Below are 13,057 nucleotides of genomic sequence, written 5' to 3'. Positions count from 1 at the left end.
TCCATTTTGCCCCACGTCCACATACAAAAACTCATATGTCGCAGACAGCACCGCCAACATCACGATACTATTAAACCCATTGTAGTTAAAATAGTACGACCCCGAGTTGGGTGGTGGGACGATGCGGACGTGCTTCCCATCTATTGCTCCTCCACAATTGGGAAAGTCCCAACGACTGGCAAAGTGGGAAGCCACAGTCTGCCATTCCTGTGGTGTTGAAGGACACTGTGTAGTGAAACAAGAACCAAAATTTGTAATTTGACAAATAGACATTGCAAGCAGATTAGACACCAACATTTTTGGTCAAAATTTGTATAACATTTTGGGAACTGAGTATTTAAAGCCTAAAGTATAAGGTCCCCTTATGAGAGTCATCAGCCCCCCCATCCCCCCACCCCCCACCCCCCCCCCCCCATCTGATGGGCCCTTGTTTAAAAATGAGGGGGGATGTTTTGGACATGTAACCCTCTCCACTTGATTGAGAGCTGAATGCCTAAATAATGTGTGATACTTTGGAAAGCCCCTCCTTAGTTACACTATTGGCAGCCCACCGGACAGGTAATAAGTGTCATAATACCAAAAAGAAACCAAAATGGAAGCACATTTTGACATTCTGCTATTATATATCAAGATAATTAATAGGTGAAAAAACAAAATAAAAATAGCATTTGAAAGTATTGAGGCAGGCCCTTGCACTACATGCTTAGGTGAATTCATCCATAAATGTGATCATCAAAAAGGTAGGTATAGTGTGTATTGGGTTTGGTAAAGTCATCAGATGGATTGCTATCAGCTGAGCTAGCAGTTGGGGGAGGGGGGTTCCTAATGAGTTTGGCACAACCCCAAAAATTTTAAAAAGTGACTCTGCATGAATTGAAGCACACACATCACATTTGCAGACATTATAGGGGGTGTTTAGGGGAAAGAAATACTATGGAGCTGACAAAAGACATTGGTAAGTGACTAGACTATAGTTTTATGGCCAAGAAGAGCATGGTGGGGAAGTTAGTGAGGCAAATATGCCTGAGGACAAAGGGGCAGAGCATTTGAATTAGAGCATATTGCAATGATGGTAATTAGGGAATGAGGAAAGAAATGCAAGACATTAGCAATCATGAAATACATAGAATGTGATGTTAAAGGATAAAACTTACCTTCATATAGTCCTTCTACAGGACCTGAATGATGGCAGAACAGGTCTCTGGAATAATGATCCCCAGAGCCTGGGGGGAGATGCCTGTGGAGAACTTGAGGTCCTGAAGGCTTCTCCCTGTCACCAAGTAGCGCAACGTGGCGATGAGCCTCTGCTCCGGAGTGATGGCTAGCTGCATGCAGGTATCCTGCCTGGTGATATAAGGGGTCAGCAAAGCCAGCAGACGGTGAAAAACAGGGTCCGTCATCCAGAGATAATTCCTGAAATCATCAGGATTATTCTCCCGGATCTCACAGAGCAAAGGCATGTGCGAGAACTGGTCACGCTGGCGCAACCAATTCTTGGTCCACAAACGCCTCCCCTCCCTGTTCATGGACTGGGCTTGTGTCAAAGTAACAACCCCAACACGAAGCCCCTGCACAGCACAAACTCTACGACGAGTACGTAGACGAAACATGGTTTAAAAACGGTCGGCTCGTCAGAACGGACAACAGAAAGCACCGATAAACAGCAAGGCCTGAAAGAACGACCTGAATAGCAGAAGCAAGCAGACAATAAGAAATGCCTTTCAAAGCGTACTATACCAAGATATAGTCCACAATAAGAAACAAATACTTAATGACTGCACGCACTGATTATCAGATACGCACACACAAGCACAAACCGAAGAGCAGTAGCGATCACTAATCTGAAAATCGCGAATCGTCTCTCACCAAACTTCTACTAACACGCGATAGACACAACATCAGCAGAAGGAGCCCAAAGGGTGCCGGACGTGGTGCTGAACTTCCCTTTTGTAGGCCCGCCGTACACGGCTTACGTCACCGCGTTCTTGGCAACTGCAAATTCTGACAACTTGGTCCGACCGTGTGTATGCAACATCACTTCTGGACCGGGTCCGGAATTAATCCGTCGGAATAACTCTGACGGATTTGGTCGTCGGAATCTCCGATCATGTGTACAAGGGCTAAGTCTGTTCGTGTGTGGGCAAGTTTGTTCTGAAGGTCCGTCGGAACTCCGCCGAAAGTCTGACGGGAAGACCGTCGGACCTAGTCTGCCGTAAAGTCTGGTCTAGCGTTCACAACCTGGTAAAACTGCAAAACTGATGTGCACTCAATATAAATATATGTTCAAACACTATACATTCCCTGTAAAAATGTTTTATGCTCTGTCAGTTAAATTTAATATGGAAGATGACAGTTGGCATCTGAAATCTGAATGTTTCTTTCTGCTTGGTGGCTGTGGAGCAATAACCATAGTTCTTAGTACTGACACTTGCGTACATGAGGTCCATTCATTTATCATAGTTTCTGAAATCAAAAGTGTCAACCACTTTTAAACCTTTCATTGAAAACAGATGTGTAGAATGAAGGTTTGGACATGATTACCTGTTGCTGGGCAATACAAACAATTCATTGTTTGACAATGAAATAAAAACTAGAAAAAAGAAAGAAAGAAACAAAGAAAGAAAAAAAAAAAAAAAAAAAAGAAATACAGAAAGCATGAATACAGTGCAATAAAGAGGAAGAGCGACTGCTTACCATAATCATATGGTTCAAAATCTTTACTTGTCACGTTTTTCTTGGCATGTGCATCACTACAGTCCACATTCATCTTTACCACATGTCCAACTGTCAAAGGACTGTCATTCTAAAACCAATAAACAAGACAGCACATAAACAAACAGGTCAGGTGCAATGCCAAAACCCCATGGTGAACTGTTATTCTTTCTCACTTTATTAAAGAAAACCTGTGCAGATACCCTCCCTTTTAAAAATGCTAGTTGCCTGAATCCTTCTGACTTCAATATGTTGAACCAAAATGACAGCTCCAAATTTTCTCAGATATGCGTGTAAGCCAGTGAATTCTCTCTTGGGACTATTGACATGGTCAAAGGGACCACATACCAGTTCACGTCCTGGCCCCCAACCAGAATGTTCTCTGCCACCTGGACACATCTGGTCATTTGATAGGATTCAGTAGTGTTATATTTTTAACAGGAGCATGACACCACTGTTTGGTGAACTAAAGTAAGGTGACCAGATGTCCCCGGTTTCAGGGGACAGTCCCCGGATTGAGGTCACTGTCCCCGGACCAATTCTGTCCCCCGGTTTTGTCCCCGGATTTGACTTCAACAGGAGCTGGGACAATTTTCAAAGACAGTCAGTGCAGAATAAAAATAAAAAAAATCGAAATTACACACCCCCGCTCCTACTAGCTTAGGGGGTGTATTTTTTTCCATTATCTGTGCCCCTTTCTGATGATGATGTGCTGGTCAGAGGGGATGGACTATTTCTTCAGTTTCCAGGACATGCCCATTCAGCTCCGCTCACATGTTCTTCTGCCTTGGCTCAAATCCCAGTCATCTGCCTGCCTGATTATCTCCTTGTCTTCCCCGGCAGAGTCATTTTCCTCCGCTCCCCACCCAGTAGTAGCCAGAGAGTGAGACCTGAGAGGCTGTGAGGCCGGCGGAGGCGGCGATGGGCAGAGAGAGGCAGCTGAGCTCAGGTGATGATCTCCAGCATCAGGAATAGAGGGGAAGCAGAACCAATAATGAGGCTGCCAGTGCCTTCAAGGCTTCAACACAGGTGTGCTTTGGGGGTGTCTGTGAATAGACTACATTGCACTGTCTGTCTCTCTGGCATAATGGATGGTATCAGAACTCACAGGCAGCAGGGGGCACTTATTGGTCAGAAGTTCACAAAATAAGTACCCAGCAGCCATGTTATGTCATGATAGAGCGCCCCCTGCCTGTGAGTTATCATAATGCTGATGATCATAACCAGTTTCCGATCGCCTTATAGCTGATTTACTGCTAAAGGGCAGTCGCATTGTGCAGGATCACTTATATACGTGATCCTGCATTTCTGGGTATCAGAGCCAATCAGCGGATCCGCCGGACTCGCCTAGTGGTCTGCCTATGTAAACAAGGCAGTTTGCCATTCTGTCAGTGTGGAAGACATTGATCCTGTGTTCCTGCAAAGCAGGTACAGGGAATCTATGTTTTCTCTTAGTAAAAGCACCTCCCCACGGTGAGAAAACACTTGTTAGGCACACATTTAACCCACTGATTGCCCTAGATGTTATCCCCTTCCCATCCAGTGTCATTAGTACAGTGACAGTGCATATTTTCAGCACTGATCACTGTATTAGTGTCACTTGTTCCCACAAAGTGTCAAAAGTATCACTAAAGCCGCATACACAAGAGAGGAATGTCTGACAGAAAAGGTCTGATGGAATCTTTTCATCGTATATTCCGATCGCGTGTGTGCCTCATCTGACTTTTTTTTTTTCGAAAATTCTGACGGTCCTAGAAATAGAACATGTTCTAAATATTTCCAAAGTAACAAATTCCTATCGGGAAAACGGTTCGTCTGTATGCTGTTCCGATGGACCAAAAACGGCGCATGCTCTGAAGAAAGTACGAGACGGAAGCTATTGGCTACTGGCTATTTAACTTCCTTTTTCTAGTCCCATCGTAAGTGTTGTATATCACCGCGTTCTTGATGGTCGGACTTTGGTGTGATCATGTGTTTCAGCAGAGTTTATTCAGACGGGAAAACCAGTCGCATGTACGCGGCATTAGTGTCCGATTTGTCCACGGCAATATCGCAGTCCCGCTACGAGTCGCTGATTGCTGCCATTACTAGTAAAAAAAAAAATATGTCCACGGATTTCATTTTAAAAATCTGGTCACCTTAAACTAAAGTTCTCCATAGTTTCTGTACAGGTCAAAGTCCAAAGACACCACGTTTAACTATGCATTGAAAGAACACTACCATGCTTCTGTTACTTCTTGCATATTTATAAAAATACTTTAAGATAATACTTTAAGAAGGCCAAGCTTTAAGAAATATCATTTATACTTACATATTTGCCATTATAGGTTAAACGAATTGCACAATTTCTTGGGTTTTCGTTGACTGAAAGAGTGCAGGATCCTGATATATCTCTGTAAGACAAATTGAAGATTGCTTTATAGGGACATATTACAGATATTCCAAGTTACCGTCACAGCTGCCAGCTCAGTGTTTAATTGCTTGTTGTTATTTCATTCATTACAATTTTGTGCAAACCTGAACTTTACATGTGCTGAACTAAAGAAGGGGACTGTGTCAGGGAAATTGTATGCATAATCGTGAACAAAGACGTACACGAAGATGTGCACTTGCTAATAGGAATTCTTGAGTGACAACTAGAGGTTCCCTAACGCATGCGTATAAGAGTACTGCGTGAGTACTTGGCGCCCTCTTGCCTATTTAAACTGGCTCCATAGACCAGAAGATGGTCGTCAGCTTTTACCGCCTGTGACCGATCCTGTGATTGTTCCTGTGTATACCTGGCCAGTTTGACTCTGCTCGTTCCGGATACCTGATTGCTGACCTGACTTGTGACCCGACTCTGCCTTTGGCCTACTGTTTCGATGCCTTCTCTGCTTGCTTGATATGGACCTTGGTTTAGCCCTGGCTCTTCTCTGGATCCAATTCTGTATACCTCTGCTGCTTGGCCGTTACTGACGTCTGCCTGCTTGACCACTCGAGACCCTGCATCCTATTGCTCTCCACCTTGGTTGCTGTCTGCTGTCCTTCACCTGCTGCTGTGTACCTGCACCTGTCAATCCACCAGCCTGCCTGCTGTCCTACACCCGTTGGCATGTATCCATATCAGGGGTGGTCTTGACGTGTTGACGCCATCACGTGACAGGAGCAATTGGGCGCTTGTTTTGCCGGCCGGCATTTAACAATGTTTTTAATATTCTGTTTGTGAGTTGTTCTATTTAATTTTAATAAAGTGTTACATATTCGGATTTACACTATGGGAGCTTTTGTCTTTACCCTGTGAGCGATCTTGTCAGTGGAGGCCCTTTGGAGAAGCTTTGCTGCCCCACTCTGATGGTCCTTCCTGGAGCTTTAGTGGCATTGATTGTGAGCTTGGATTTTTTTTCTGTCTGGTAAGCGCTCATTTAGATTGCTAATCAGCACATCGGTGGTGAAGGAAGATTTTTTGCTGCACTGAAATCTACTGAAAGAATCGCTTCTTTATTAATTCAAACGGACTGTTGCACTCTTTTTTCTGGAGCACTTTATTGGGCACATTAATTTACTTTATTTATTTAATTTATCGCGTTGGGACTCAAAGTGTTTTTTAAGCTATTTATATTTATTATCTTAATTTATTTATCAATTTATTTATTCACTACTATCACGTTTTTGATCAATTTAACAAAATTATTTATTTTTATATTTTATTTTCAGTTGTTAATGTTCATTTATTGCTATATATCACTACTTTTATGAGGAGCATATAGATTTTTTTATATGATTAAGGGATTGGTATCATTTATTAATTTTCATTTTAGAACTAACATTGATATGCATAATATTACTGGAGATCATATGTCTATATGGTAATAATATATGGCAATACAGGTCTAAATTATTTTTGGGGTAGAGATTTGTTAGGATAGCGCAGTTATATTTTTTGTTTTATAGTTCACAAACCTGCCCGCTGCTTGGTACCTGCTGCAAGTACCTTCTGTCCAGGATCTCCAACCAGGCATCCGTGCCACTCCGTGCCCTGTTATATGCGGTCACCACCTTCAGGAGAAACAGGACAGGAGGTGTAAGGGAAAGCCCTTCTGTCAGCTCGGTCTCAACCAGATAGGTGACAGACTGGTTCTGCTAATTTGTAATCCAATCATCAAAGTCCTGATTTGCATAGATTGGAGCTTGCCAGAATAGACCCCTCAAAACTGTAATTTAGCTCTGGTTGACATTCCCAGATTTCATACGTTGCTAGAATGCGCGCATGATATTGCACCATAATGTGCATTAACGCACTCCATTAGGCCAGAACGGTCTGGATAGGCCCTTATTCAACCACCCTTTGAAAAAAAAGTGATAGGAGTTATGGAAGAGTACTATAGGCATTTAAATTATTGCTAATTATCAGAATAATTACCTTAGAAAGAGAATACAGTGCCTTGAAAAATATTCATACCCCTTGAAACTTTCCACATTTTTTCATTGTAACGGAACACCCCACTCTCTGCTCGAGTTCATCCATCATCCTATAGCCTCCTCCAGTCTGAATATCAGATATCAGATATTACTGCCCATATATTGTAACTACGAACCAGGCGAGACTAGCTCAGTTACATAGCTTGAACATGGAATAATTTATTGGACAAGAATACAGCCTTTTATACATTTGAGAAGTATGCCAGTAGTACCAGTCCCCCAATGCTGGTACCCACACAGTACCCCAAATTGTCCCAAACATAGCATTACTCTGCCAGCCAACCTCTGGCTCTCTCAGAGAACATTCACCACCGGGGAGAAGTGCGGACTGACTCTTCTCTCTGGAGTCCTTTTAGCCACTGGAAAGAAGACAGGGTGGCTATGCTCACTTCATCATGCTGCCAACTGCCCAGCATCCCTGGAGTATACAGGTGGACACTGCATCTTTTGTTAGTTTGATTGCAGAGGCCAGCAGCAATCTGCACTGTTGCCAGCTCTTCTACTTGGTTGGTGGCATAATTCTGGAGTACCGTCTGCTGCTGGGAAGTGGAGTCAGCTGCTCCATCCCCCTTAACCTCATTTGGATTCTGGGACGACATGTCTCTGTTACTGTCTCCCAGGTGTGCTGATCTTTGCTGGGGATGAAGGATCGCTTCCTCCACGATGGTCAACTGTTTGGAAGGGAGGATGAACACCTCCTCTCCCTTCTCCCCTTCGATCTTAATCTGCTGCTGGGAAGGGACTATCTCCGTCTTACCCTGGGCCACCGGAACTGCCTCAGGTGGGGGGGCAGTGGTCTTGGACCCTCTGTTCAGTTGTCAGCGCTTCAGCTGGAGAAGTTTCTGGCATCTCCACAGATGCTGCTGTTGGTGCTGAGCAGAGCTCAGTGATGTTTGGCCCTGATGCCAGCTCTTCTGCTGAGGCTCACCAGGTTGTCCTTCCTCAGCAGAGAAGTCTATTAAATCCCCAGTCTCTGGAACTGGTGTCTGAAAAAAAGACGTTCACCATCTCCTGTCCATAGAATCAGAAGATGTTATCAGTGCTTGGCAGAGTTTAGCAGAACTCTGCCCTGTTGTCTGCACTTCAGCTTTGGAGACGTCAATCTCTGGAGTTTTCACTGGCATGCTGCTGAACGTGTTCTAGCAGTTTCCATTATGCCCTTTCCAGCTGCTGTTCCTTCCTTATCAAATATTCCAGGTCCAGTTTAAGTTCTGAGACCCCTGCAAGACCAAGCATAGCCTCTCTATAATCTCACAGGTCCTCAAGGGTAGGTTCTCTTTCATCACCAAACACAAAACCATCTATAAGGCTCTCACACAGCAATCCAGGGCCGCCAAAGTCATATCCCTCCGAAGAACATTCTGTTGTCTCCCCTAAATATTCCTGCTCTGCCGTGCCATTGCAGAGCCTGATAACGATTGTCCAGCTCTATCTCCTGCTGGACCCGTCTGTCCAACTCAGTCACTCATTGATCCAGGAGCCGCTCTCTCAGGAATGGCATCCATAACTCCCGTCGGTCGCTGGCTTATTGCTCTGGGGTTGAAAAGCACTTGTCCTGTTGCATTCCAGCAACGTGGAGTATGCTGAAAGGACGATCTGCAGCAAACTCCGGGTACTCTGATGCCAGATCCATATCTCCGCTGGGGTGACCAAAGTCTGCTATCTGGATGGAGGTTTGGATGTCTCAGACTGCAGGAAGCGTCCCACTGCTTGCCACCAATGTAGCAGAAGGTCCTACACTCGGCTTGAATGCTTCCATCAGCACACTGCTTTCTCCAGTCTGGAACTTCAGATATCAGATATTACAGCCCATATATTGTAACAAGCAGGCGAGACTAGCTCAGTTCCATGTTGCAGTTTTCTAACTGAGCTAGATATGGATGCCACACCACTTTCTCAAACTCAATATTTCTAAAACCGAGCCTGTTATATCCCCCCCCCCCCCCCCCCATGACTTTACCATTAGGATCAATGGCAAAACCATTGGTCCCTCCACACATGCCAGGGTGTAATCAGGGCCATCTTTAATATTGATTGGGCCCTGGGCAAAAACTTTCTTGGGGGGGGGGGGGGGCATGCAATTTCACAATTTCACTCTCCACCTACTCTGAGACATAAAATAAATAGCAGCTAGACTTAAAATCAGTTTACTGTATCAGATCAGGCAGAAATTATGATTGGTTGCAAGCAGCATATCATTACTGCTTACTGACTGGTTGCTAGAGGTTACAGACCAGAGTACGGCTCACTGATTAGTTGCTAGAGATTTTAGCACATCATCTCCTCACTGCAGGGGAACATGATATACATATGAATGCTGCCTTTATTTATATATCAATGCTACCGGCCGCAACTATTTACTTAGTAATGCAGCCGCTATTGGCATATGAATTCTGGTTATTTACATGTAAACACAGGATCTGCAGGTGAGTCATCTGTATACATCAATAGGGCAGAGTTGAGCAGCATTAGTAGCATAACTTCACACTGAGATATTGGGACACAGCACAGGACTAAAACTTCAAGGGACAAGGGAATTTAAACTGGGATAGTTGGCAAGTATGAGGCAGCTGCTTTGGGCCCCACAGTAATGACAGGGCCCAGGGCAGCTGCCCCTTTTGCCCTGCCTTAAAGACGGCCCTGGGTGTAATCTGTAACTCTGACCTCTCCTTCAGCCCCCAAATCCAATCACTGGCTAAATCCTGCTGCCTTAACCTCCTCAACATGTCCAGATTTTGTCCCTTCCTGACTAAGGACACCACAAAGCAACTTATTCACTCCTCGATTATTTCCCTCCTTGACTACTGCAACTCTCTCCTTAATGGCCTACCCTTACGCAGGCTATCCCCCCTTCAGTCTATTAGGGATGCTGCTTCTAGACTAATACACCTCACTAACCGATCCGATCCCACACCCACCTAGCAACTGTCCTGGAGCCACACCCATCAAATGATTTCCTTTTTGTACCATCACCCCTTTTAGAATGTAAGCTCTACATGCAGGGCCCTCCTGTCCCTTCTGTATTGAACTGTACTGTAATTGTGCTGTCCCCCTCTACATTGTAAAGTGCTGTGCAAACTGTTGGCACTATATAAATTGTGTATAATAATAATAATAATAATAATAATAGTCTCGCCTGGTTACAATATATGGGCTGTAATATCTGCTATCTGAAGTTCCAGACTGGAGGAAGCAGTGTGCTGACGGAAGCACTCAAGCAGAGTGTGGGACCTTCCGTTACAGTCATGTTACAACCAAAACGTAAATTTATTTTATTGGGATTTTATGTGATAGACCAACACAAAGTGGCATATAATTGTGAAGTGGAAGGAAAATGATAAATGGATTTATTTATTTTTTACAAATAAATATCTAAAAAGTGTGGCGGGCACAAACTAAAATCTTGTGGAACCAATTGAGAGAAGTCACCTAAATTAATTGAGTCCGGGGCGTGGCCAAGATGGCGATCTAGGAGGCAGCAAGATTTAGAGCTCTGCTGGATTTTCTGATTTTATCCTGACTTCTGACCGACTTTGGGCTTCATATAGTGCCTCAGCTGCAGCAGATGTCCTCTAGAACGAGACACAGGGGCAAGAGACTTCATTTCCCGTTGGTTACCAAAACCCCCAGCCCGCAAGGGGAACTGCGTGTGGCGGCCCCTTCGAAGTGTCTACAGCACATGGCCTCGCAAACGGAGATGGAGGGCCCGGCGGATGAGGCACAGATTGGCCTCCAAGATGTGATGACGGCGATCGCCTCCTGCCAGGCAGCACTTAACAACAAGATAGAGGCAGTGCAACTGGATGTTGGGCTTATCAGGCAGGACCTGGACAAGCTGCGGTCTAGAGTGCAGGAGGTCGAGCAGAGGACCGGCCTGACGGAAGACTCGGTAGCGGAGCATTCGGCCTCCATTCGCTCTCTCCAGACTAGGGTTCGCGCCTTGGAATATAAAGTGGACGACGCCGAGAACCGGAATAGGAGGAATAATCTGCGCATCGTGGGACTGCCGGAGGGTGTGGAAGGAAAGAACCCGACGGTGTTCGTGGAGGAGTTGCTGAGGTCCCTTCTGCCGACCGCGCAGTTCTCCCCCTACTATACTGTGGAGCGGGCTCATCGCGTGCCTCCTACTCCTGGCCCTCCGGGGGCTCGGCCGCGGACCTTAATATTCCGTATGCTCAACTTCAGAGACCGAGATGAGGCTTTACGGATCGCTCGGCAGGCGGGAGAATTGATGTACCAAAATGCCAAACTTCTCTTCTTCCCGGATTATTCTATGGAGACCCAGAAGCTGCGTCGGGCTTTCGACCAGGTGAAGGCGAATCTGCGGGCGAGGCATATAAAATACAGTGTTCTGTTTCCAGCCAGGTTGTGGGTACAGGACGGGGAGACAGTGCAATTTTTTACATCTCCACGGGATGCGGCAGCGTGGCTGGAGACTTTGCCTCCTCGAGGATGAAGAGTGTCTGCATCTACTTTGCTTTCTCCTTCTCTATGTTTTATTCCCTTGCATTTTTTCATTTTGTTGTTTTTTCTTCCCCCCTGGTCTACTGTATGCCCGGAATGTCTCCCTCGTGCCTTCTTTGACTCTGGAGCTGCGGCCGCTGCTTATTGACACTGGTGGATATCCTCATCGGCTGAGGTGACTTTTTGCTTCCTACTGAGACATGGAGTCCTTTTTGTACTGTGCATGCATGTATGCTGGCTTGACTCTCTTTTGCCGGTATTGGATGGATGTGGGGTGTCCCTTCCCCCACCCTCCCTGGCCATGCTCCGGAGATCTGCGGACAGTGTGCGAGGTGTTATCTCCCCCTGTTTGGCTTAACCCTCTCTGCACCTGTGGGGGAGGGGGGACCCTGAGGATAAGTGACTGTAATCCTGGCTGTTTGGACTTGATGGGGCATGGGGGGGGGGGGGCTTTCGGGGCTCTCCGTGAGCGGCTGCTTTGGGAGGATCTGAGGCACTATCACGGGTAGCTGGGGGGGAAGATGGGGGAATGTATAGCTCTATAACTGTATGTCTCACTATGTTAATGAGAATTCTTTTTGATACGAGGGCAGAATATCTGCATCTGTTTAATCTAAGTTCGGTGCCCCTGGGTGTACTCAGGAGAATGTTTATATGTGTATTCTACAGCATCTCTACTGTCTTGTTGGGTGGTGAGCTTTACTGACAGTCACAGTCCCGTTGATAATTTTAGTTCTAGTTTTGGGGTATGGGAACCAATGCATCGCCAGTTCTAGGGGGGTGCGGGGTGGGGGCTTTCAGTTTCAGTTTTTTTCTCCGCGGTTGCGGAGCACCGGGGTCTGTTTTAAAAAAAATTTGTTGTTAGGAGCTGCTATTATATTACGAGGTATGTGTTGGCCAATAGGGGTATATATATCTTCATTGTTACTGGGGAAGTGTGTTCCTGAGGTGCCGGGTGGTGCGGCCTGTGGGGGGGGGGGGTGGGTGGGGGGGGCGGTGGATGGGGGGGGGCTTGGTGGTCTTGTGATGTGTGGCATGGCTAGTCTTTCCATCATATCTTGGAACGTGAGGGGGCTGAACTCGGCAATCAAGAGGTCGTTAGTATTTAATTACCTGCAGAGATATGCCCCCCACGTTTGTATACTCCAAGAGACGCACTTGCTGGGCCAGCGGGTCCTGGGCCTACGGAGAGCTTGGGTGGGTACACACTATCACTCCACTTATTCAAGTTATGCTAGGGGGGTCAGTATACTGGTTAGAAGGTCACTCCCGTGCCAGGTCCTGGATGTCCGCACTGACCCTGGTGGAAGGTATGTGATCTTACATATGTCTATCTGTGGCCGTCACCTGGTTCTGGTGGGATTGTATCTTCCTCCCCCGGCTGACTCGACCATTCTCTACGATATTATGGGGGTGGTAG

The 13,057-nt window shown here is 45.9% G+C and overlaps 1 protein-coding gene across 2 annotated transcripts in view; it reads right to left on the bottom strand.

Moving 5' to 3' along the window:
• Positions 1-13,057, bottom strand: part of IL2RB (interleukin 2 receptor subunit beta) — a 96,519-nt gene that overhangs the window by 48,949 nt on the left and 34,513 nt on the right. For both annotated transcript variants that reach the window (XM_077452246.1, XM_077452248.1), the window contains exons 4-5: positions 5,024-5,105; positions 2,695-2,803 (exon numbers count right to left, since the gene is read on the bottom strand). In XM_077452246.1, coding sequence (XP_077308372.1) covers positions 2,695-2,803; positions 5,024-5,105 — 191 coding nt within the window. The remainder of the gene's footprint in view (positions 1-2,694; positions 2,804-5,023; positions 5,106-13,057) is intronic.

This window comes from Lithobates pipiens, unplaced genomic scaffold (genome assembly GCF_037356315.1).
Source record: "Lithobates pipiens isolate NorthernLeopardFrog02 unplaced genomic scaffold, aLitPip1_a1.2 Scaffold_23, whole genome shotgun sequence".
NCBI classification, from domain to species: domain Eukaryota; kingdom Metazoa; phylum Chordata; class Amphibia; order Anura; family Ranidae; genus Lithobates; species Lithobates pipiens.
The sequence above is the reverse complement of the archived record's forward strand: the minus strand, read 5'-3'. Positions and strand labels throughout refer to the sequence as shown.